Below are 22670 nucleotides of genomic sequence, written 5' to 3'. Positions count from 1 at the left end.
CTCATTTATTTTATTTACGATTAATTTCTTCAATTCTTCTGGATAGAGTGCAGAGTTTATTTGTGAGTTAGTTCTCAAACTTATAATAACTCTATAGCGACTGCTTACAATAACTTTCTCAAGAGACTACATTCAATGTCTAGACTTTACTGACTCCTTCTATTGGCTGCTATCAAGTCTTTGCCTAGCTCAAAGTTGAACTGTTCACCTTCATATACATGAGTGGTGAATGACACTCTTAATATCAAGATACATCTTTGGGGTGGTGACAAGCAGAGGCGGACTGGCTATATGGTCATTTACCCAAATGGGCCGGTAAGGCCACCTAAAGGGCCTCACAAATGTCACTATAGAAAGTATAAATTGTTAAAGGTTTTATGTCTTTCCATTGCAACAGGAGCCCTCTGAGCGTCATATTTAAAAAAAAAAAAAGAACTGTAACACTCTTACAGTGTAATGCTAATTTAATCTATCATATTTTCCGAAATAATATAATAGCCTAAAAACATAGAAACGTCTACTAATAGGCTTCATCCTTGACGGGCCTACATACTTAAAGGCGATTAAAAAGCAACACAAGTCTTGTATATTTCTTACAAAGATGTAGAGTTCACTGTATACATGCGTAAAGTTATCGATACATTATCAGACTTATCAAAATGATTTTTAGGACTGGTAGAACTTGAATTGGATGCCCATTATATGGTAAACAAGTTATGGGCCAAATGGTACAGAAATGCCCTGGCTGATTTTGACACGCAGTCCGCCCTTGGTGACAAGTATTTAAAACTATTGATGTTAAGCATCATAACGTTATATAAAAAAAAATCGAAAAACAAACATACATTTACATTTTATTTATATTTACATCATACAGTCATCAAAATATTACAGTAGGTTCAAAGTAGCCGACTCCACAGTCTCTTATTTAAGGACACGTTGGACAACAGTCGCCATCCCTGACGAAAGGCTTATCTTCTCCTTTACACTTGGGCAAGCCACACATGACAGCTATACAACCGTAGTTCCCGTTGGAGCAGTAACAAGTTTTACACGGCTCCGGTTTGAATCTGTAGCCATTCTAAGGAGAAAAACAAAAAATCCTTTAAAAAAAACAAAACAACAACGACAAAGCTTATTTAAAGGGGAAGAACTCCGTCCTTAAAACTATATCTACCACTAATGTACAAGTTGTTTGCCTTATTCGATATCAAAGAATAAACCCAACAAATTTAGTCATATATTATTATTATGTTAGAAATGAACCAGTAGTCATTCTCTGGCCCTGCCATGGTCGAGTTTCGCTAAAGAGAAACAAAATTCATCGTAGTCCCTTTAACAGTTTCCACTGAGGAATTTTCTGGTGATGTGGCAGGTCTGCAGCAGTACCGCCCTCTGACAGGCAACGAAGATGTTCCTAGGAATGTTAAGGGCCTTGAAGGTATAATTTGTTGAATTCCAGGGAGAGTTTTTGCCTATAGCCTGGGAGAGGTTTATCATCACAATTGTTTACACGGAAGAACGATTTGATAATGTCTATATACAATTGTTTTCACGGAAGAACGATTTGATAATGTCTATATTCATTTCTCTCGTCCATTTGATCCTTTTGGCTCCTCTTGTTCTACCACCAACAGCACCTCTCAATTGTGTGGGGTGCGAGTCAGGGATCCGAGAGTGAATAATACATAATGAATAAAGTAAAACACTTGGAATGGGGAATCTCTTATTGTGAAAAGTTTTTGATACCATAAACATTAGCATTCACATTCAAGACATCTGAAGATCCCCCATTAACGAACATATTGTTTAGGATTCAATTTCACTCCTCGCCATGTTCTCAGACATTTGAACTTCAATTTACAAATACAACTCTTCATTCTCCATTATTTTAACTGTCCATCTCAAAAGGTCATGGGGGCGCGGTGGCTGAGCGGTTAAGCGCTTCCGAACCTGGGGTCCTGGGTTCGAATCTCGGTGAAGACTAGGATTTTGAATTTCGGGATTTATAGGGCTCGCCTGGGTCCACCCAACTTTAACGGTTACCTGACTTTAGTTGAGAAAGTAAAGGCTGTTAGTCATTGTGCTGGCCACATGACACTCTGCTCGTTAGCCATTGGTAAAGAAACAGATGATCATAACATCTGATCTATAGATCGCAAGGTCTGAAAGAGAATTTCTCATGAGACTGGTGTGAATGTACACTTTGGTTTCTTATAGTTATAATGTTTTTTGTTTAGTGTAATGCACGAATTGTAAGACAAATTTCCATACGGACAATAAACATTATTATTATTATGTTAGAAATGAACGAGTAGTCATTCTCTGGCGCTGCCAGGGTCGAGTTTCGCTAAAGAGAAACAAAATTCATCGTAGTCCCTTTAACAGTTTCCACTGAGGAATTTTCTGGTGATGTGGCAGGTCTGCAGCAGTACCGCCCTCTGACAGGCAACGAAGATGTTCCTAGGAATGTTAAGGGCCTGGAAGGTGTCTGTGAGGTCAGTTGTTATTATCCCCTCGGTTGATATAACAATGGGGTATATTGTTATTTTGGACAATTTCCATAGACGCTTAATCTCCAAGCCTAGGTTCCCATATTTTTTTTGTTTTTCTATCTCAGTTTTTCTTAAATTATGAGACAGTGGTACGGCGATATCGATAATGGTAGCGGTTTTTTCTTTTTTATCGATTTATTATTATTATTATATACTGCTTTCTCAAAAACCTAGTCTGATTGCATCTTAAAGCTGGCTACACACATACATTACACAACAGAACATATCCACTTTGTTTTTAATATCCTTACGTTCAGTAAAACAAATGCTGTCAAGATAATCTCCCGTTCTAGCAAAGCCTCTTTGTATTTCGACTTAAGTCAATAACTTTGTCGTCTTGGCATTAGTGTTTCTTATGGCGTTAAGCCTGTTCATTCGTAAATGCTGTCATCATAAAGGTGGTGATTGACAACAATCTAAATTAGACTAAATAGAGGCCAGACGTAATTTTAAAAAAAGGTTTTTAGGTGATCAGTTAACGTTACGCTAATTATTCCAGAAGAGTTAGAAGAGTCATATCAAAGACGACGTGTTGTTCTGTTTGCTTTTATGTGAAAGATAACATTAAATGATTTTAAAAATTTTATTACTTTAAACGATCAAAACAAGACTATGGCTTGAATATTCCTGGTCCATTGGTGAATTAGATGGGGGGCCTCCTCTGAGTTTGTGTGATAACTTAAACTCTCTTTGTAATATTGTTTTGCACAGCATTCCAGCAATAGTTATTATTACTTATTTTCTGCTTCTTCTTTTTCCTTCTTTTTTATATTCTTTTGCATTTTGATTCCAATCAACACATTTCAACACTGTTCATGATAATAATTGTGATTTGTGAAGGACTTCGTAGCGAGCCAACTCCTTTAAACGAAAATAAGAACTCGTATGTGACTGGACATGTCCTCTATAGGACTTGCAACGTTGTTGTTGATCCCTTTATAGATTCACACTAACGTCGGTCTCTATAAGAAATAAATGTCTTAAGTTTCTTGTTTATCGTTTAGTGAAGTCTACAATTAGCACTATAGATAGACGGATGAAGGATATTTACGACCATGCTTTAGATTAGTATTAGACTTGAAAAGTGTCAAAAGTATTTTTATTAGATCATGACGCTCAAAGCGTTGCCTTTTTAAGAGAATAATATAAATCTTAAAACAATTTACCGGCATTCATGCGGCCGTTTCGGTAACCCTACCGGCCCAATTGGGTACCTGCCCACCGGGCATTTGTCCGAATGCCCATATAGCCAGTCCGCCCCTGGTGTACTGTAACGGATGCATATGTAAATCAGATGTACTTGAAGTATTTCTCACGATGCTTGATTATACTAGATGCGTGCGTACCTTGTTGAGTGTATTACACTTCCGAGTTTCTAGACTAAGCTATCCGCCACAAGATGAACAGATACCAACAGGAACAAAGGCTCAATGACCAAGTTGACTCAAAATAAAACTTTAAATAACTTTTAATACAGAATGGGCCACAGTCTAGTCCGTGACTAACAGCGGTGTTTACCCCTCAAGAGTCTAGCAGTAACTGATTTCTAAAAGTCTATTCTAATCTCTAACCCAAAGTCTATGTCGTCGCTATAAAATGTACGTTCACCGTCAGTCAAACAAAGTGCGCAACCCAACTAACTAAACTGGCTATCTAACAGTACACACTTTTTAGCAGAGTTGATATAAGCTATGTAAAAACAAGGTTACAAAGGACAGTTTGTGTGGAAACACAAACTCAAAATCGGCCCCCGAAAAGGTCCATCCAGGCAGGCTTCAATATTTTCAGAAAGAACATGCAAATGAAATTATATCAAAGGCAAATGAGGGATAAGAATGGAGAAAGAAGGTTAACAGATCTTGTGTAGGTCCCGCAGATCAAAGGATAGGTGAAAGTGAATGTAAAGTTAGATGTGAACCTGGCCTAACTATTTCCCCTTTTAGACCTTGTAAAGTTTATCTGTTTTTGTGGCCTACGATTAGCGAGGGTGTCATGTAGCCAGCACAACGACCAACCGCCTTTTCCCCAACTAATGTCAGGTACCCATTAGAGCTGAGTGGACTCAGAGGCGCCCAAAGATTCCAAAGTTGAAAATCCCAGTCTTCACCAGGATTTGAACCCGGACCCCCAGTTCGGAAGCCAAGCGCTTAACCGCTCAGCCACCGCGCCTCCCTTGGCCTAACTGATGTCTTATAATTTATCCAATTGTTTTGAAAAGGCTCAATCTCTTATTCGAATCCTCAGAAAAAAAAAAAAAAAATTTCCGCATTAAAAAAATGTTCATAAAAATGAAGTTTATAAGATTACTATTCATTTTAAATTAGGTCTAACTTATAATGCATACTAATTAACTTTTTCTCTTTAAAAAAACTGATTGCATAACTGATTTTAAAAATTAGATTTTTCGCTTTCAGAAAAAAAAAAGTAGCCGTTGCATCAGAACTTTGAATGGTCTAAAATATTGTGATGTCGGATTTTTAATACCTTTTCTAGTTTACGAGATCTAAACGGGACGGACCGACAGACGGACAGACGTTCAGACGGACAGACATTTCGCACAAAACTAATAGCGTCTTTTCCCCTTTCGGGGGCCGCTAAAAAGATGTATATAGTCAAATACAATAAAAATTTGAAAAAGAGATTTTGTGTTATTCCATACTCTAGAACACATTCATACAAGTGTTCCTTCTTCCCTAGCGCCAAAAGCGAATGGAATGGGTTGCCTGAATCAGCCAGAAAGACCTACGAATTAGCAAAGTTTAAGTCATTGAATAACATGCATGACTGGGTTGACAAATGAACTGCGTAGGACGTAAGTATCTTCTTTTATTTTTTTTTTGAAGTCAAGTCTGTTGACAACTTTTGGGTGACAAAAGCAGGTCTTCACAAGTGGTCGTTTGGAACATGTAGATGACGCAATGGTTTCCCGCGCGTTACAGGATGACGTCACCGTTATGAACAAATATATATATATATATGTATGTATACATGGTGGTAAAAATGCTAAACAAGTTATTTGCATCAGCCGATTCAAAAACCTCTCAATGGTTATTCATAGCTGAGCCAAGGTATAAAGTGATCAGTTTTTGGCCTACCTGACAAGAAAATTAAGAACGCGGCCCAAACCCAATAATCAATAAAGGCTAATTACAAAATCTAAATGTTTTACTGGGTCTGTCTGGCTGCAAGGTTCAGCTACAACGACCTGGCTTAATGGCTGAGCTTTTGAAACAAAAATAAGTTCTAACTATTTTTTTTTTGGTACGTTCACCATTGTGAAGTTTTTCATTGGTAAAAAATAATTTTCTTTCACAATATTAAAACTGTAGCTGTTACCATGAAAGAAAACCTAACTAGTAAGACTTTGAAATAAAACAAAATGAAATAATTTAACTCTCTGGTATTCTGAAAAAAATGAATGTAGCAAAATCCCCCCCCCCCCCCCCATTTAATTAGTTCAAAGTTGAAACCGTTTGCGAAATGAGCAAATGTAGACTCACCGGGTAAAATACTCCATTGTCTGTGCAATCAAGTTCTTGCTGTGTGGACAAGGTGAAGGTCAAGCACATCAAACAGCAGACGATTAGCCAATTCATTTCTAAACGAAATAATAATAATAATAATACGTGAGATCCCTAAAAAAGATTTGTATAAAATTCAGAAGGACAAGCTCGGATCAGAACAAAGTCTACAAGTGATACTAATTGAAACACTTATATTAGAAATCACAACTCCATGGTTGTTTTAGGCCTACCAGAGACTGGCAGAGAGCAGCTCAGCAGTAGACAATAATGATCGATAGGAGCTTATATATATAAGGAGCTTAACGGGGTAACTGACTCATCGAAAATATACATGCTCACGCAGAAATCTCGTGACCTTGGCAAGAGCCACGTCACTTCCACCAATTATTGCATTATACATGCATTCGTGTATGCAGGGCCGGCCCTAACAGTTGCGGGGCCCTATGCGAAACGGATTGCGCGGGGCCCAGTGTGTGTAGGGATAAGGATAATAAGTATTAATAAATTAATAAATTCTTTACTAAGTACAAAATCACGATCAAATAAAAAAATATCCTTTTTGATTTTTTTTAAAGAGATCGAGATAGATTTAGAACTATACGCCAAGGGTTCTTTTGTAAAAGAAAGTAATGGAGCTTCCGGTTTCGATTAAAATTCGCACTATTATTATATTGTTATTAAATGAACGCTACAATGCTTTTTTATATTACGCGTAGAACTGACGTTTTCAATATTGAATGACAGCCCAAAACGACAATTTTGTCAATTTTCCATGAAGATTTCATGAGTTTTCAGGAGATTTAGAATTAGCGCGGGGCCTATAGATGTACGGGGCCCACTGCTACCGCATATAAAGAAGTTATTATTGGTGTGTGGGTATCATCTGTTGTTGTCGTTCTGCCTTGTTTCTATGTGTGTTTTTACATGTTTTTTACAAAGCTTAGATAACTGTCTGTCCTTCTGTCTTTATGTCTGTCGGTCAGATAAAAAGTTTGAGCACATTATTTGTCCCACAACCATTCTCGGATCAAGCTGAAACTTTTACACAGTTATTTAATTGTGCCTAACAAAACATGAATCTATTTTAAAAATTAACAACTAGTCAATTAGTTATTGGTAATTGATTATTTTGGTTCGATATAAAAAAGGGGAATAACTTCAACATTTAAGAGATATAGTTGGATAAGGAGTTCTTTTTAAGCTTTTTTTTTAAAAAATAATATTTTTAGATGTTTTGCTTTTTTTCTTTGTTCATTTTATTTACGCAATTATATTTTTAATTAACAACTGATGTCAACAGAACTACTTTGGGCAAATCAGAAAATGATGAAAACAGTTCGGTTTTCACCCGCGTTTCTTAGTACGCTTTTGATAACAGTGAAGGGAGACGGAGATGTGCGGGCCGCATCGGGCGACACCTATACTAGTGTCGCCTCTGTTCTCTGTCCTGTAAAATAAAGATGAATTTAAGGAAAACGGCTCATGTTGTTTAAATCGAGATAACTATCTCCACCGCCACTCAGTAAACGTGTGACATCTACTACAGACCAGAGGCAAAGTTTGTCTTATTTTATGAGTTTGGGATGTTCCTTCAGAGCTGAATATTAATACATCCTAGCCCATAACTTCTTAATGACATCGTGGGATGGCAGTCTTCGAACCCCTGGCAATACAAATGACAGTGCGCATACCAAATTGAGACCAAATCGGACGTCACGACATGCGACATGGTAAGAAACTATTGGTCTAAACTGTCCACCGGTTACGACGTCGCAGGTCAGTGTTGAGGCCTGCTATGACGATTGGTCTCGATACCACAAGACCAGGCAGCCATTGTACATAATTTATCTATGGAAAATATCAACCTTACCAAAAGATTACTTCGCACTGCAATGCTAAACACACAGAGAGCTTGATGTCTATATTGAACTCAGAATGTACAGGCAATGTGAACAGTTCTGCTGTTTATATCAATGTTATTTCCAGTTTGCTTATTTGTGTACATGGCATTGTGTGTGTGTGTGTGTGCGTGACTATTTAAAAACAAACAAACAGAGATGAAAGTCATAATTCATCGTCAGCACTAATTAAACCCTAACCCTGACCTATATAGGGAAGACCAAAATGTCAAACTAATTTCGCAAGTGGGAGGCATGAGGAAATAACTCTCTTTAGAAGCATTGGCTAATATAGGGAACAGGTGCAACAACAAGGGGGGCGGAACAAAGTCTTGTCTCTGTTGACTGAGGATGTGAGAGTAAAGGGTATGGTTTAGTCATTGTAGAGTGATTAAGTAGCATCTGGTACAGCTAATGAGAAATCAAATTATCGAGAGAGAGAGAGAGAAAGTGAACAGATAAATCTGATTACTTCACTAGCGGCCCCCGAAAGGGGAAAAGCCGCTACTAGTTTTGTGTAGTCTGTCCGTCGGTCTATCTGCCTGTTCGTCCCGTTTAGAACGCAGAAACTAGAATAGAAATTAAAAATTCGATATCGTGATGTTTTAGATGCTACGAAGATCTGATGCAACGGCTACTTTTTTTGTGTTCTTTTCTGAAAGCGAAACATTACATTTTTAAATTAAATATACAATCAGCTTTTTTTTTTCTCATAAAATACACAATTATTACAAATATTCACTATTAATAGTATGAAAATAAAAGCAAGTTACCAGCCATTTTACATGTTTATAAGGAATGGATGCATTTAGTATATATATATATATATATATATATATATATCGAGATATATATTATATCCGTTGAACACATCATGGCAGGATGTTCAGCCCTATCAGAATCAGCCTACCTCGGTCGCCATAATCAAGTTGCAAAGCTAATACACCAGCACTTGGCTTTGACACACAATTTGATCGGTAAGGATACTCCTTCTTATTACAAATACTCACCACAAGAGGTTCTCGAGTCTACTGAGTTCATTTAGCTTGCCAGGTGAATAGTGAGTTTGCACTATCCATGTTCCGATAACTCATGTTGGTAATTTGTTTTCAATACAATAATTTCGAATGTGATCTTATGGTAAAGGTTGATATCTTCCATAGATAAATTGTGTACAATGGCTGCCTGGTCTTGTAGTCTCGAGACCAATCGTTAATGCAGGCCTTAACACTGACCTGCGACGTCGCAACTGGTGGGCCGTTTAGACCAATAGTTTCTTGCCATGTCGCAGGTCGTGACGTCCGATTTGGTCTCGTTGGTATGCGCTCTGGACTGTAGTTTCTTGCCATGTCGCAGGTCGTGACGTCCGATTTGGTCTCGTTGGTATGCGCTCTGGACTGTAGTTTCTTGCCATGTCGCAGGTCGTGACGTCCGATTTGGTCTCGTTGGTAGGCGCTCTGGACTGTCATTTGGATTGCCAGGGGTTCGAACCCTGCCATCCCCCGATGTCATAAAGATGGTTTGGGCTAAAATGTATTAATCTTCAGCTCCGAAGAAACATCCTAAACATATAAAATAAGACAAACGTATCATCCACTTTGCCTCTGGCCTGTAGTAGATGTCACACGTATACAAGTGGTGGTGGAGATAGTTATCTCGATTTAAACAACATGAGCCGTTTTTCTCAAATTCATCTTTATTTTACAGGACAAATTTATCTCAGAACAGAGGCGACACTAGTGTAGGTGTCGCCCGATGCATTTTCCTCATCCCATTAGCTAGGACAAATGTATACAAATACTCCTTCATCCCTAGTACTATTAGAGCATGGAATGGGTTGCCTGAGCTAGCCAGGAAAACCAGTGACTTGGCAGAATTTAAGTCATTGGTTAACATACATGACTAAATGCATGACGCGTAGGACGTAATCATCTTCTTTTTTGAAGTAACGTCTGTATTATATAAGATAAGATAAGATTTTTCCGAAATAGTGTTATTAATAAGTGCTTTACGCGGAAATAGAGTTTGTACTATTGTACTATGTTGGTTTTATGAAAACATCCTGGGATAAAATAGCTAAAAGTATTTGTTTTTGGACGAAAAAATAACCGAATTAACCGTTTCGATCGCGAAAAGGGATTAGTTGTTCTATACACATGTAAGTAATGACAGGTTAGATTGTCACATTTTTTCGTCCACTGCAAGTTGAAGCATTTGTGATAAGTCAGTGAATGAGTCAGGGCTCTAAAAGTTACATAAAAGATGAAAACATTTCACAGTGGTCGTGAGACACTAAAATGTCTTGTTGCTCGTAGATCTTCAAAAACAATAAGGACGGGATTAGTTTAATCGGGAATTTCCTTTTTAGCGACGCGACTTTGAATTGCACATTACTTCGGACGGAAGAAGTTCTGGGATAGTAACGCTAGCTTTAGAGACGCACTCTTCTAGCTTAGCCAAGACGTTGTTTTGATTAGTAATTGATGACAGTGGACGGAGCCCCTTCTTTTGACTTCAAGTTATATTTTAAGTGGAACTAGTTTTATCAAGTCATTCTTTTAAATGTATCATATGAGTGGTGAGTGGTAGCGCACCGCAAGGTCAGGGTGTGAGTTATTAATAATTTTCCAACTACAGTTAGATCTACATTTACTACATACAATATCATCACTGCAACACAATCTACCACAAACTAATAAACAAATACAAAAGTCAACTTTTTTTTTTTTAATTATTAGATTTAAGAAGTAGACATTTTCTTTGCAGCACCATAATGTTATACACATTTCTAAAAAACAAATATTTACGTTAAGTAAATTTGAAACAAAATGTACATAAACAAACAAACACAAGTGATTTTTGTTTTCGAATTTATATAGCAAAGATCAACCACCACAAAAATCAAAACAAAATCAAACTATGACCTCTTAAAAGGATAGAGGCCGCTGTTATTAACATTTTGAGGTTTCGGACACGTTGGACAGCATTTGCCTTTCCTTACGATAGGCTTCACGTTGCCTTTACACTTTGGCAGGATACACGAGAAAGACATACATTCAAAGTGACCTTTTATGCAGACACATTTTGTACATGGTTCCGGATTGTATGTATATCCATCCTAAACAGAAACAAAAAAAAAAAGGAATATAGTCAATACAATGTTAAGATTACAAAATAGGTATGTGTTATCAGAGAAACTCAGACGGCCTAGTGGGTCTGTGCAAAAATGCGAAATGCAGGTAGATAAAAAAAAAACCCATTTCCCCAGAAGTTATGAAATAAAAAATCCCCCCCCCCTCCCTTATCTATTGAGAAGAACTCTGCCCCTACAACTATAGATCTCTATAATGTAGAAGTTATTTCCGTTATTCGAAAAAAAAAACAGTAATTAATTGACTAATTGGTCATTATCTAAAAATTGATTAGTGTTTTGTAAGATAAGAAAAAATAATGGTGAAAGTTTCCACTTGATCCGAGAATGGGTGTGGGAGAAATAACGTGTTCAGTTATTTCAGGGGACGAAGCATTACATAGTTAGCCACATCTGTAAATCTGTGAATGGAACAAAATAATTAATCACCAGCAATTAAATTCACTAATTGGTTAATTTTTAAAAATTGATTCATGTAGTCTATGCCAATGACTAATTATGCAAAGTTTCAACTTGACCTGATATTGCATGTATGAGAAATAACGTGTACAAACTTTTTACCAAGCAGAAACAATGAGTTAATATAACTTTTGATAAAAAAAAAAAGGAAATATATAGTCAATTTAAAGTTATAGGTTACAAATAAAGTTTGTGTTATCACAGAAACTCAGACAGTTCGGCAGGTCCGTCCAGGGGTCCAAAATGAAGGTAAATAGACCATTTTCCCAGAAGTTATGAAAAAAAAAAGCTTCCACTAACCACAATCCTCCCTCCAAACAATATGTTACTATTAAAGAAAGATTGCCAACGATGAAATAGAAACAACGCACTAGTTCCTGCTTGTTCGGACCGTCTGACTACTGACAGCATGCCTATTACATCATTTACTACTTAAAAACAAAGAGATGTAAGGCAACATTGAAGTCCTGGAGGTTCTCATACCTTTTTGATCCGTGGACCCTTTGATATAGTCAAAACTTGTCCATAAAAATGTCAAGTGAAGAAGAAACATAAATGTATAGTATATATATTAGTAAGATAAATACGACATTTTGTTGAAAATCGTATACAGGCAAAAACCAAAAGGCAGGCGACCCAAAGGCAGACCCCGAATGCGATGGATAGATGACGTGGAAGCAGATCTGAAGCAGCTTGGGGTTAGGGCGTGGAGACGAAAGGCCCAGGAGAGATCTGAATGGAAGGATGTGTTGAAGCAGGCCAGAGCCCTCCATGGGCTGTAGCGCCACTGGGATGGATGGATGGATGTTGAAAGAGGAACTGTAAATAGAGACTGCTAATCTGCACGAGCACAATTGTCCAGTTTATTTATTTTTCAAGGTTCATGACGTCACTGAATCCACGTTCTACGAAGAACGAAGAGGGAAATCAGTCAACTACTTCTGTATAATAGGGGGACGCAGTGGTTAAGCGCTTGGCTTCCGAAACTGAGGCCCTGGGTTCGAATCTCGGTGAAGACTGGGATTTAGAATATAGGGTATTTTAGGGCGCCCCTAAGTCCCCCCCCCCCCAAACTCTAATGGGTGCCTGGCTTTAGTTGGAGAAAGTAAAGGTGGTTAGTCGTTGTGCTGGCCACATGACATCCTGCTCGTTAACCTTGACCCTAGAAACAAATGACCTTAACATCATGCTCCATGGATCACAAATTATTATTATTCAAATAATCCGATCATATAAACTGGCTTGTAACGAAGAAATTATTTTAATTGTGAACAACTTTCACCTTTCTTCGGACCCTTTGAAGTCTGCAGACCACAGTTTGAGAACCAGTGATCTAGATAAGAGGGGCTTCGAACAGGGGGTTTTGACAAAGAACCTCTCATTTTTGGCCTCTGGAAGAATCACTTCCCTAATGTCAAGTGTGTCAAGGGTCATCTGCTCGACACGATCAATATATAGGCAGCGGCGTCATGTGCCACTATTAAATGGCATGAAACACTGCCTATTAAATTCCGTTTAAAAATGCGTGTTCTTAGATTTTCTAAAACAAAAGTAAATGTATAATATTACATTTTAGTAGTTGATATACGGGAAATGATAAAATAAATCAATAATATTAATAATAATAAAAAGTAAAATGTATACATTTTGCTCTGCCCATAAGCTACTAGCAGAGGAACAACAAGGTTGCATTGAAGAGTCGATGGGCTGTAAAGTGCAGCTAACTATAGATGGTATTATATTTCACCAAGGTAATAGAAGAAAAAGAAATTTACACACGTGCTACATCGACTACAAGAAAGCATTCGATTCAGTTCCGCATGATTGGCTGTTGAAAACCCTGGAAATTCATAGAATCAACCCAAGAATAAAACTACTACTGAAAGTCTGTATGGATAATTGGAAGATAAGTCTACACATTATCTTATCTTCTTATCTTATATAATACAGACGTTACTTCAAAAAAAGAAGATGATTACGTCCTACACGTCATGCATTCAGTCATGCATATTAACCAGTGACTTAAATTCTGCCAAGTCAATGGTTTTCCTGGCTAGCTCAGGCAACCCATTCCATGCTCTAATAGCACTAGGGAAGAAGGAGTATTTGTAAAAATTTGTCCTAGCATATAATCGAGATAAACTAGGTTCTGTTCACATAAGAAGGGGTATATACAAGGGAGACTCTCTATCTCCGCTCTGGTTCTGCCTAGCAATTAAGCCACTATCGAAATTACTCCATGGCACTACAAACGGTTTTAGGGTTGACACTAAATGTGCAAAAACTGTGTCTCACCTGTTATACATGGATGAGTTAAAGCTATATGCAGAGAACGAGCAAAAGTTACACACCTTAATTAAAACGGTAAAACGGTATCATAAGCATAAAAAAGGGCAAGGCAGCCAACACGAACTTTCCATTTGAAGGCATCGAAGAACTGAACTCTGCCTCTCTTTATAAATATCTTGGAATAAACCAGAATGCCACGATTAACCATAAAAAAATTAAGAGGACTTTCTTGGTAAATACAAGTAGAGAGTAAATAAAATTCTAGACACGAAACCGTCTAGCAGTAACCTAATCACTGCAATGAATAGCTGGGCCGTCGCAATGCTCCAATGAGTGTAAAATGCAACCTAATGGACAGACACCGACCTACATGACATTGACAGACTCACTAGAAAATTACTAACCAAATTCCGATGTTTACACCCCAAGTCCTCCACCATACCTGCCCAGGAAGGATGGAGGCCATGGATGGCAGAACATCTTCAAACTGTGTGAGACGCAAGTTTCAAAAATATATAAAAACTGCACGCCTTCAGCAATGAACTAGTTTCCTTCCTACGCAAATACGACTATGATGCGACCCCTCTGAACCTAAACAATGTTAATGTTAATGTCGGTTTGGACGACGTAAGACACGAGAGTCGCCAATGGAAAGAAAAAACATTCCACGGTAAATTCTCGGCTTTATTAGATGGGGACAACATTGACAAGCCTTCTTCCTTAGCATGGCTCAAAGCAGGTCATCTCTACCCTGAAACTGAAGGCTTTGTTACAGCAATACAGGACAGAGTAATCAGGACAAAAAATTACGAGAAACATATCTTAAAACTCAATTTTGTTGACAAGTGCCGAAAATGTGGAAATGTGGGTGAGTCAATTAAACACATATTGGCAGGATTTTCAGCCCTATCAGAATCAGCCTACCTAGGTCGCCATAACCAAGTTGCAAAGCTAATACACCAGCACTTGGCTTTGACACACAATTTGATCGGTAAGGATACTCCTCCTTATTATAAATACTCACCACAAGAGATTCTCGAGTCTAATGATCATCTACTGTACTGTGAGTTCCAAACCTTTATCCCGTGCACTGAAAAAGCCCGCTGACCGTAGTTTTTGAGGGAGAAACGTGGCACAGCATTATCAGAATCTGCCTGCCTACGTAGCTATAAACCAACTCGCAAAATCAATACACCAACACCTGGCTTTGACACATACTTTGATTAAAAGAGATGGTCCTCTTTACTACAAATACTCGCCACAAGAGGTTTTCGAGTCTACTCATCACTTTACTGGGATAGGCCTACTTTGACTGACAAATCGGTGGATTTTAATCGCCCTCATCTGCTGTTTAATTATCTTCGGACTCGAAGACAAGCCTTATTATATAGAGTCAGTGGCGTCACTAGGGGGTGCGGACCCCACCGGGTGACACCCACGCTAGTGACGCCACTGTATAGGGCCTAAGACGTTTGATCTCCTGAGAAAAATAAAAGTATTTAGTTGGACTGGGTGTTAAAAAAAAAATAAAAAAATGACATAATCATTGACATCACCGTACCATTATTGCAGGGGTGTTAGCGGGCTGGGTTCAAACTTGGGACATTCGTGGCACTGTTACGAAGCGCTTAACACGCGACCAGGCAGCTAGCCATAAGTTAACTTTAGTTGAACTCCTAAAATTATTGATCGTTACCAGTTTTCTGTTAGCAGGTGGAGGCTGGGCTATAGGCTCCAGGTCAGGTCTGGGCCTTTCTGCAAACTAGAATTTTAATCACAGGCAGTACGCAGATGGTAGCGCTACTGGGTGGACCCAATCTGTGCACCTCAGTCTGAGACCAAGAGTCTGCAGTCGCCTAAGCCACCAGACAACACAATTACACTAACTTAATCTAATCTAATACAAATGAAGCAATCAACTAAATTTATACAACAAACATATACTTTATTAAAAAATAAACAAAATAAAATTAATAGTAGAGCCTAACACCAACCACAGTATATCCCCCAAAAAACCTACCAGACCCTAACTATTCTAATCATAACTTCATCTAGTCTAAACTAAACCTAACTACAAATCATAAATAGCAGGTTAAAAGCAGCAGAAGTAACACTTACTGCTGCGCAGTAGCCTCCTATAAATTGCTGCCGCAGTATTTCAATCTTGTGATAGTTAAGACCACTTCTACTGTATCTCTAGGTCAACATGTAGAAGGCGATATGAGTCTTACCTCCCACAGAGCTGTAAATAAGAAAAGCTCAAAGGGATGCAACCCAGAGATATAACTTTCTCTACGTGTTCAAACTTTTTTGTCAGACAGACAGTATTTGATATAAACTTTGTGAAAAACCTGAAATGTTTATTTCTCGTTGAAAAAGTATAAAATGATCAAGTAATGTCTAACAAGAACAATTCTAAGACCTAAATTAATTAAAATTAATTGCATAATGTAAATCTGTCCTTACTCTTTTCAAAACAATTACAAAGACGAATTTTAGAAGCCAGTAATAGAGTTCAGTCTTACCCCACCAAGACACAGAACGAACTGAAGAGTCAAACACTTAATGTTTGTGACAGAGTGTCGCGTCAGGTTTGCGGGACATTTTCTCCAACAAAATGAATTACGCATACCAAGAGTTGCGATGACATGGGGGGCCAATACGTGGAAAGCGCAAACAGGGACGTCCTCGTGTAACCTGATGCCACACCTTCATGGAGGACCCGAGAACAGTGTACACCAGATAGAAAGAGGCTTCAGACATTGCCAATGACAGATCTTTGTGAAGACAGCCTGCCGCCCAATGCGCCGAACCACGATCTAAGCCTAAGAAAATCTAATTAAATCTGACCAGAAGTCTATTGACAATCTCATAATGCATTGACATGCCCATTTATACTGGGATGACCTTTCGATTTAGATTATCTTTTCGCCGCCAATATAAGGTAATGATAAACGGACGTTAGTATAAAAAATCCAACAATGCAAAATTAAATATATGGACCCTTTGCTATTCTAGATGGATATATGAAAAAAAGAGCAATCACTTTTTTACTACACAGGTTACAAGAATTTGTTAACAGTGCCGGCCTTAGGCAAAGGCAAACTAGGCAGCTGCCTAGGGTCTCCAATTGGTAGGGGCCACTATAATGATGCCGTGTTTTTTTTTATTTTAGAGAACAGAAAGTGAAACTAGTCGTTGTTGGACTAAACTTTGTGTTTAAAAATTTGCATAATTTTCGTTTTTTTGCAGTTTATTTATTTATTTTTCTATTTTAATTAGAGGCTACCAAATTTACTTCGCCTTGGGCGTTAGGGCTCCGATTGTCTAATGCCGGCCCTGTTGCTATATAAGCAGCCTAGTGCAGACTTACCTCGAACAATACTCCATATTTTGGGCAATTTTCTTGCTGCGTGGACAAGGTGAAGGCCAAAGTCATCAAACAGCAGATGATGAACCAATTCATTTCTAAACGACAAAATTGAAACTGAGATTTCATTACTGATTTGAATAAAATATAAAAGGACATGTACAGATACGTATGTCTGTAGCATGTAGGGCGAGATTTGTTTTATATATTCCCTGGGTGTCAATGTTCAGTATGTACTTGATGTGAACTGAATGTGAACAGTTTGCACGTGATGTGAACTGAATGTGAACAGTATGCACGTGATGTGAACTGAATGTGAACAGTATGCACGTAATGTGAACTGAATGTGAACAGTATGCACGTGATGTGAACTGAATGTGAACAGTATGCACGTGACTTGAACTGAATGTAAACAGTATGCACGTGATTTGAACTGAATGTGAACAGTATGCACGTAATGTGAACTGAATGTGAACAGTATGCACGTGATGTGAACTGAATGTGAACAGTATGCACGTGATTTGAACTGAATGTGAACAGTATGCACGTGATGTGAACTGAATGTGAACAGTATGCACGTGATGTGAACTGAATGTGAACAGTATGCACGTAATGTGAACTGAATGTGAACAGTATGCACGTGATGTGAACTGAATGTGAACAGTATGCACGTGATTTGAACTGAATGTGAACAGTATGCACGTGATTTGAACTGAATGTGAACAGTATGCACGTGATGTGAACTGAATGTGAACAGTATGCACGTGATGTGAACTGAATGTGAACAGTTTGCACGTGATGTGAACTGAATGTGAACAGTATGCACGTGATTTGAACTGAATGTGAACAGTATGCACGTGATTTGAACTGAATGTGAACAGTATGCACGTGATGTGAACTGAATGTGAACAGTATGCACGTGATGTGAACTGAATGTGAACAGTATGCACGTAATGTGAACTGAATGTGAACAGTATGCACGTGATGTGAACTGAATGTGAACAGTATGCACGTGATTTGAACTGAATGTGAACAGTATGCACGTGATTTGAACTGAATGTGAACAGTATGCACGTGATGTGAACTGAATGTGAACAGTATGCACGTGATGTGAACTGAATGTGAACAGTTTGCACGTGATGTGAACTGAATGTGAACAGTATGCACGTGATTTGAACTGAATGTGAACAGTATGCACGTGATGTGAACTGAATGTTCTGAGTTTGAGATATGACGAGTAGTCGTCGTTACAGACTCCCAATCCACTCTGCAAGCACTAAACAGCAGCACCTCAAACAGCCCAAGAGAGTTGACAACACTAATAGTGATAATCCATCAGATGATATCAAAATTAAATACCAATATCACACTACAGTGGATCCCTGGACACATTGGCATCATGGGAAATAAAAAGGCTGATAAACTATCAAAGGCAGGTTCATCTATGGAACAACCAGATAGACCTGTTAACTACCGCACCCTAAGGTCAATGTTAGTCAACAATCACAAAGAGGAGTGGCTCAACCAATGGGCATCAGGAAACACAGGCAGAGCCATGTACAAAGAAATGACTACGCCTAACAAACTGGACAGTATTAACTTCCTCCCCCGCAAAGAACAATCTACAATTTTCCAACTAAGAACAGGACATACACCACTATTAAATTACCCACCTGAACAAAATAAACTCCACATAACTCCCCCTCTGCAGACACTGCGCCCACCCCTTTGAAACCGTAAACCATATCCTCTTTGAATGCCCCTCCCTAATCCACCTTAGGCAGACCCTACTTCCACTACAGCCCAACATAACCAACACCCTGTACGGCAGTGCTGAACAACTGAAGAAAACAGCTCACTGTTTTTCCTTGGCACAGTCTGCAAAAGAGCTCACAGCTCATCAGCAATAAAGCTGGCTAGAAGAAGAAGAAGACGAGGAGCTTTGTGAGTGGTTGAGGGTTAGTTGTTTTCTGGGAGAATAAGAAGACAGGTGTTGGTCTCCTGTCACTGGGGTGTTTTCTTTTTGAATTAAAGTTGTTCTTTCGTAAACGCTAGACTTTTTCTTGGAATCATTTAGTAGTTTATTTCATGTTAATTGAAATGTAATATCGATCCGCAGTGATCGTCTTTCAGTACCACTGGAGAGACCAGTACAGATGTGGACACTCAACAAAACAGAAGGTTTACTATGAATCCCTGGTTAGGGTTAGCACGAGCGACTCGGAAGCTGACGGTATTATTAGTAGGAATAAAACGAGGCCTGAAACTCATACAGAAAACACACAAGCGCAAAAGACACAAACTAGAGATGGGAATCGAACCCAACTTTTAAAGTTTGGATTCGGTTCGATGTCGAGTTTAGTTTGGGTTCGGTTCGTTCGGAAAGGTCTAAAATTCGGGTTCGGTTCGTCCGGTCAGGTCTAAAGTTCGGGTTCGGTTCGTTTGGTCAGGTCTAAAGTTCGGGTTCGGTTCGTTCGGTCAGGTCTAAAGTCCGGTTTCGGTTCGTTCGGTCAGGTCTAAAGTTCGGTTTCGGTTCGTTCGGTCAGGTCTAAAGTTCGGTTTCGGTTCGTTCGGTCAGGTCTAAAGTTCGGTTTCGGTTCGTTCGGTCAGGTCTAAAGTTCGGTTTCGGTTCGTTCGGTCAGGTCTAAAGTTCGGTTTCGGTTCGTTTGGTCAAGTCTAAAGTTTGGATTCGGTTCGTTTGGTCAGGTCTAAAGTTCGGTTTCGGTTCGTTTGGTCAGGTCTAAAGTTCGGTTTCGGTTCGTTTGGTCAGGTCTAAAGTTCGGTTTCGGTTCGTTTGGTCAGGTCTAAAGTTCGGTTTCGGTTCGTTTGGTCAGGTCTAAAGTTTGGATTCGGTTCGTTTGGTCAGGTCTAAAGTTCGGTTTCGATTCGTTTGGTCAGGTCTAAAGTTTGGATTCGGTTCGTTTGGTCAGGTCTAAAGTTTGGATTCGGTTCGTTTGGTCAGGTCTAAAGTTCGGTTTCGGTTCGTTTGGTCAGGTCTAAAGTTTGGATTCGGTTCGTTTGGTCAGGTCTAAAGTTTGGATTCGGTTCGTTTGGTCAGGTCTAAAGTTTGGATTCGGTTCGTTTGGTCAGGTCTAAAGTTTGGATTCGGTTCGTTTGGTCAGGTCTAAAGTTTGGATTCGGTTCGTTTGGTCAGGTCTAAAGTTTGGATTCGGTTCGTTTGGTCAGGTCTAAAGTTTGGATTCGGTTCGTTTGGTCAGGTCTAAAGTTTGGATTCGGTTCGTTTGGTCAGGTCTAAAGTTTGGATTCGGTTCGTTTGGTCAGGTCTAAAGTTTGGATTCGGTTCGGTTCGATGTTATGAAATTAGGTACATGTAAAATTTTTTTATTAAATTATTAATTAGATAAAATAGCTATGTGAAACCTTATTTGTCCGGTGGGCCATTTAATTTCCAAGACTCTTGTCGCGGGCCACAGAAAAAATTAAAAGAAAAATCACATACAAAAAATAAAGCACTTTTATGGATTTAATTTTAGAAAAAAATTCCCTTTCAGACCTTCGGATGTATAGGGCGGATGACGTAAAGGTCATCTATTTCTGTGGTCCATGGTTAACGAGGTTGTCGTGTAACCACCACAACGACCAACCGCCTTTATTTTTCCCCAACTAACATAAACTATCAAAATCACGAAATTAAATATCTCAGTCTTTACCGGGATTCAAACCAGGGACCCCTCGGATCGCAAGCCAAGCGCCTTACCACTCAGCCACCTCACCTCTTACTTGAATATAATATTTACTCTAATTCATGGAAGTTTATCCGAAACCAACTTCTGAAGACCCCACTGCATTGACGAGACACCAAGTTGAAGCACTGAATCTAGATGCTCGTCTGTGAAGCGATTACGCCACAATATTTTCGCCTATTCCTGCCTACTAAAGAAGAGTTGCAATTTCGTTCAGAAGGTGGCGTATGTCAGCCTTATTCAACTTCTTGCCACAGAGGTTCCGCTTGACTTGACAATAATTTCTTCTAACTCTTGCTCCCAGCTCACCGTGTCCTCCAGCCATACTTCTGGCGGTATCAGTAGTTACTCCCACTCATTTCTCCTTAAAAGAAAGAAGCCTCCTCCTCCTCCACGATGTCTGAAACTTCTTTGAAGCTGTCTTTGCCAGCGGTGGTCCCAGTGCATGTTCCTCATAGCAGATAACTTTTCTGTGATTTAAAAATTGCAAGTAGCAAGAGTTGAACGCTATTAGATGTGTCAGCGCTAATGGTCAACATTTCAAACTCTTCTGCTCTATCGCTTAGTTTTTAATTGAGATTTCTAATTGCAAAAAAGAGTGGCGGCTTGAACTGCATTCTTATTTTTATTACACATTTCTTTCATGACTGATAGTAACCTCTTCTAAAGCATTCAACGCATGTCGAAAAAAAAGGCTTCTATAACTACTTTAAATGTGAGCAACTCTGTTCCTTGCCCTTACCGTCAACTCATTTTCTAGTCCCTTCTTGGTAAATATTTTCGTCAATCCTCAAATCTCTGAACACTAGCAGATACCTGGACCGTACTACTAGAGAGTGATCACAGCATGGAGGCTTACAAAAGAATACAAAACGTCAACCTTACCACAAGATGACGTCGCTCTCACACTGGGATGTTGATGTCTGTATTAAACTCAATAGGTTTTCTCAACGTCAACAAGCAGCTGTTTTAATACGTTATTCCGATTTGGCTTATTTGTTATACACAAGGGCGTGGCTACATAAAAATAAGGAAACTTTACATCAGTGGTTCCAAAACTTATTCGTCTCAAAGACCCCTTGCCATGTTTTCTGGTTTTCGGTAGACCCCCTGCTTAGCTTACAAAGTTTTGCGAATTCATCAACATTTTTTAAAAACTAATTTCTAACTGTAGTGAGTTGAAGAGTGAAAAATTAATTTAAAGCTACATATTACATATAAGTTTTCGCAAAGATGAGTTTCTGTATCTTGATCTTTCACGTGTGGCTTAAATATTGAGTCCGCGGAGCTGTTTTCACTAACATGAGAAGGGGCGAAGGCGAGTAACTGTTGTCTAAGCCTGTAAGCTCCGAACAGGAAGGGCTCATTAGCCTTGACTCGCAGAAGGAAAACAGAATTCAAAACTCTTCTGCCTTGCAACTCTACCCAAACATGGGAAAGGTTTCGTGGGTTAACCCTGAGGAAAAATAAAAAGCCAACGACCATTAGGCAGTTTGCAGAACACCCTGTCAGAACCTGTGACGCCGTTGATCCCAAACTGTATATGTGTCGTTTGCAAAGAATTATATAAGACGTTTTTATTTTTATAAATCATGCTACCGATGTCCACTTGAACTGTATGTTACTTAAAGAAATTATTTTATTAGTATCAGACGTAGGTTTGTGTAAAACAGTGTTTAAAACTACAACGGTTGGTAAAATCAATTTTTTACCTTTAGTG

The 22670-nt window shown here is 38.8% G+C and overlaps 1 protein-coding gene and 1 long non-coding RNA gene across 4 annotated transcripts; both read right to left on the bottom strand.

The window, feature by feature from the left end:
- Positions 1 to 842: 842 nt before the first annotated feature.
- LOC106067195 (cysteine-rich motor neuron 1 protein-like) lies at positions 843 to 9048 on the bottom strand. Of its 3 annotated transcripts, none has more exons than XR_008777325.1 (3): positions 7950 to 8065; positions 6056 to 6153; positions 843 to 1081 (listed from the first exon to the last, which is right to left on the bottom strand). XR_008777325.1 is itself a non-coding variant. In XM_056025326.1 (3 exons), exons 1-3 carry the CDS (start codon positions 9016 to 9018, stop codon positions 929 to 931), a joined length of 282 nt encoding a protein of 93 aa, XP_055881301.1. In that variant the 5' UTR covers positions 9019 to 9048; the 3' UTR covers positions 843 to 928. The 3 variants fall into 3 exon arrangements, 1 of the variants encoding a protein (XP_055881301.1); XR_001217687.2 differs by lacking the exon at positions 7950 to 8065 and adding an exon at positions 6310 to 6333; XM_056025326.1 differs by lacking the exon at positions 7950 to 8065 and adding an exon at positions 8988 to 9048.
- Positions 9049 to 10833: 1785 nt separating this feature from the next.
- Positions 10834 to 21948, bottom strand: LOC106067196 (uncharacterized). Its single transcript, XR_008777317.1, has 3 exons — positions 21836 to 21948; positions 17250 to 17344; positions 10834 to 11095 (listed from the first exon to the last, which is right to left on the bottom strand). It is a non-coding gene; the product is annotated as an uncharacterized LOC106067196 (long non-coding RNA).
- Positions 21949 to 22670: the final 722 nt, after the last annotated feature.

This window comes from Biomphalaria glabrata, chromosome 4 (assembly GCF_947242115.1).
Source record: "Biomphalaria glabrata chromosome 4, xgBioGlab47.1, whole genome shotgun sequence".
In the NCBI taxonomy this organism is placed as follows: Eukaryota; Metazoa; Mollusca; class Gastropoda; family Planorbidae; genus Biomphalaria; species Biomphalaria glabrata.
This window is presented reverse-complemented; position numbering and strand designations above follow the sequence as displayed.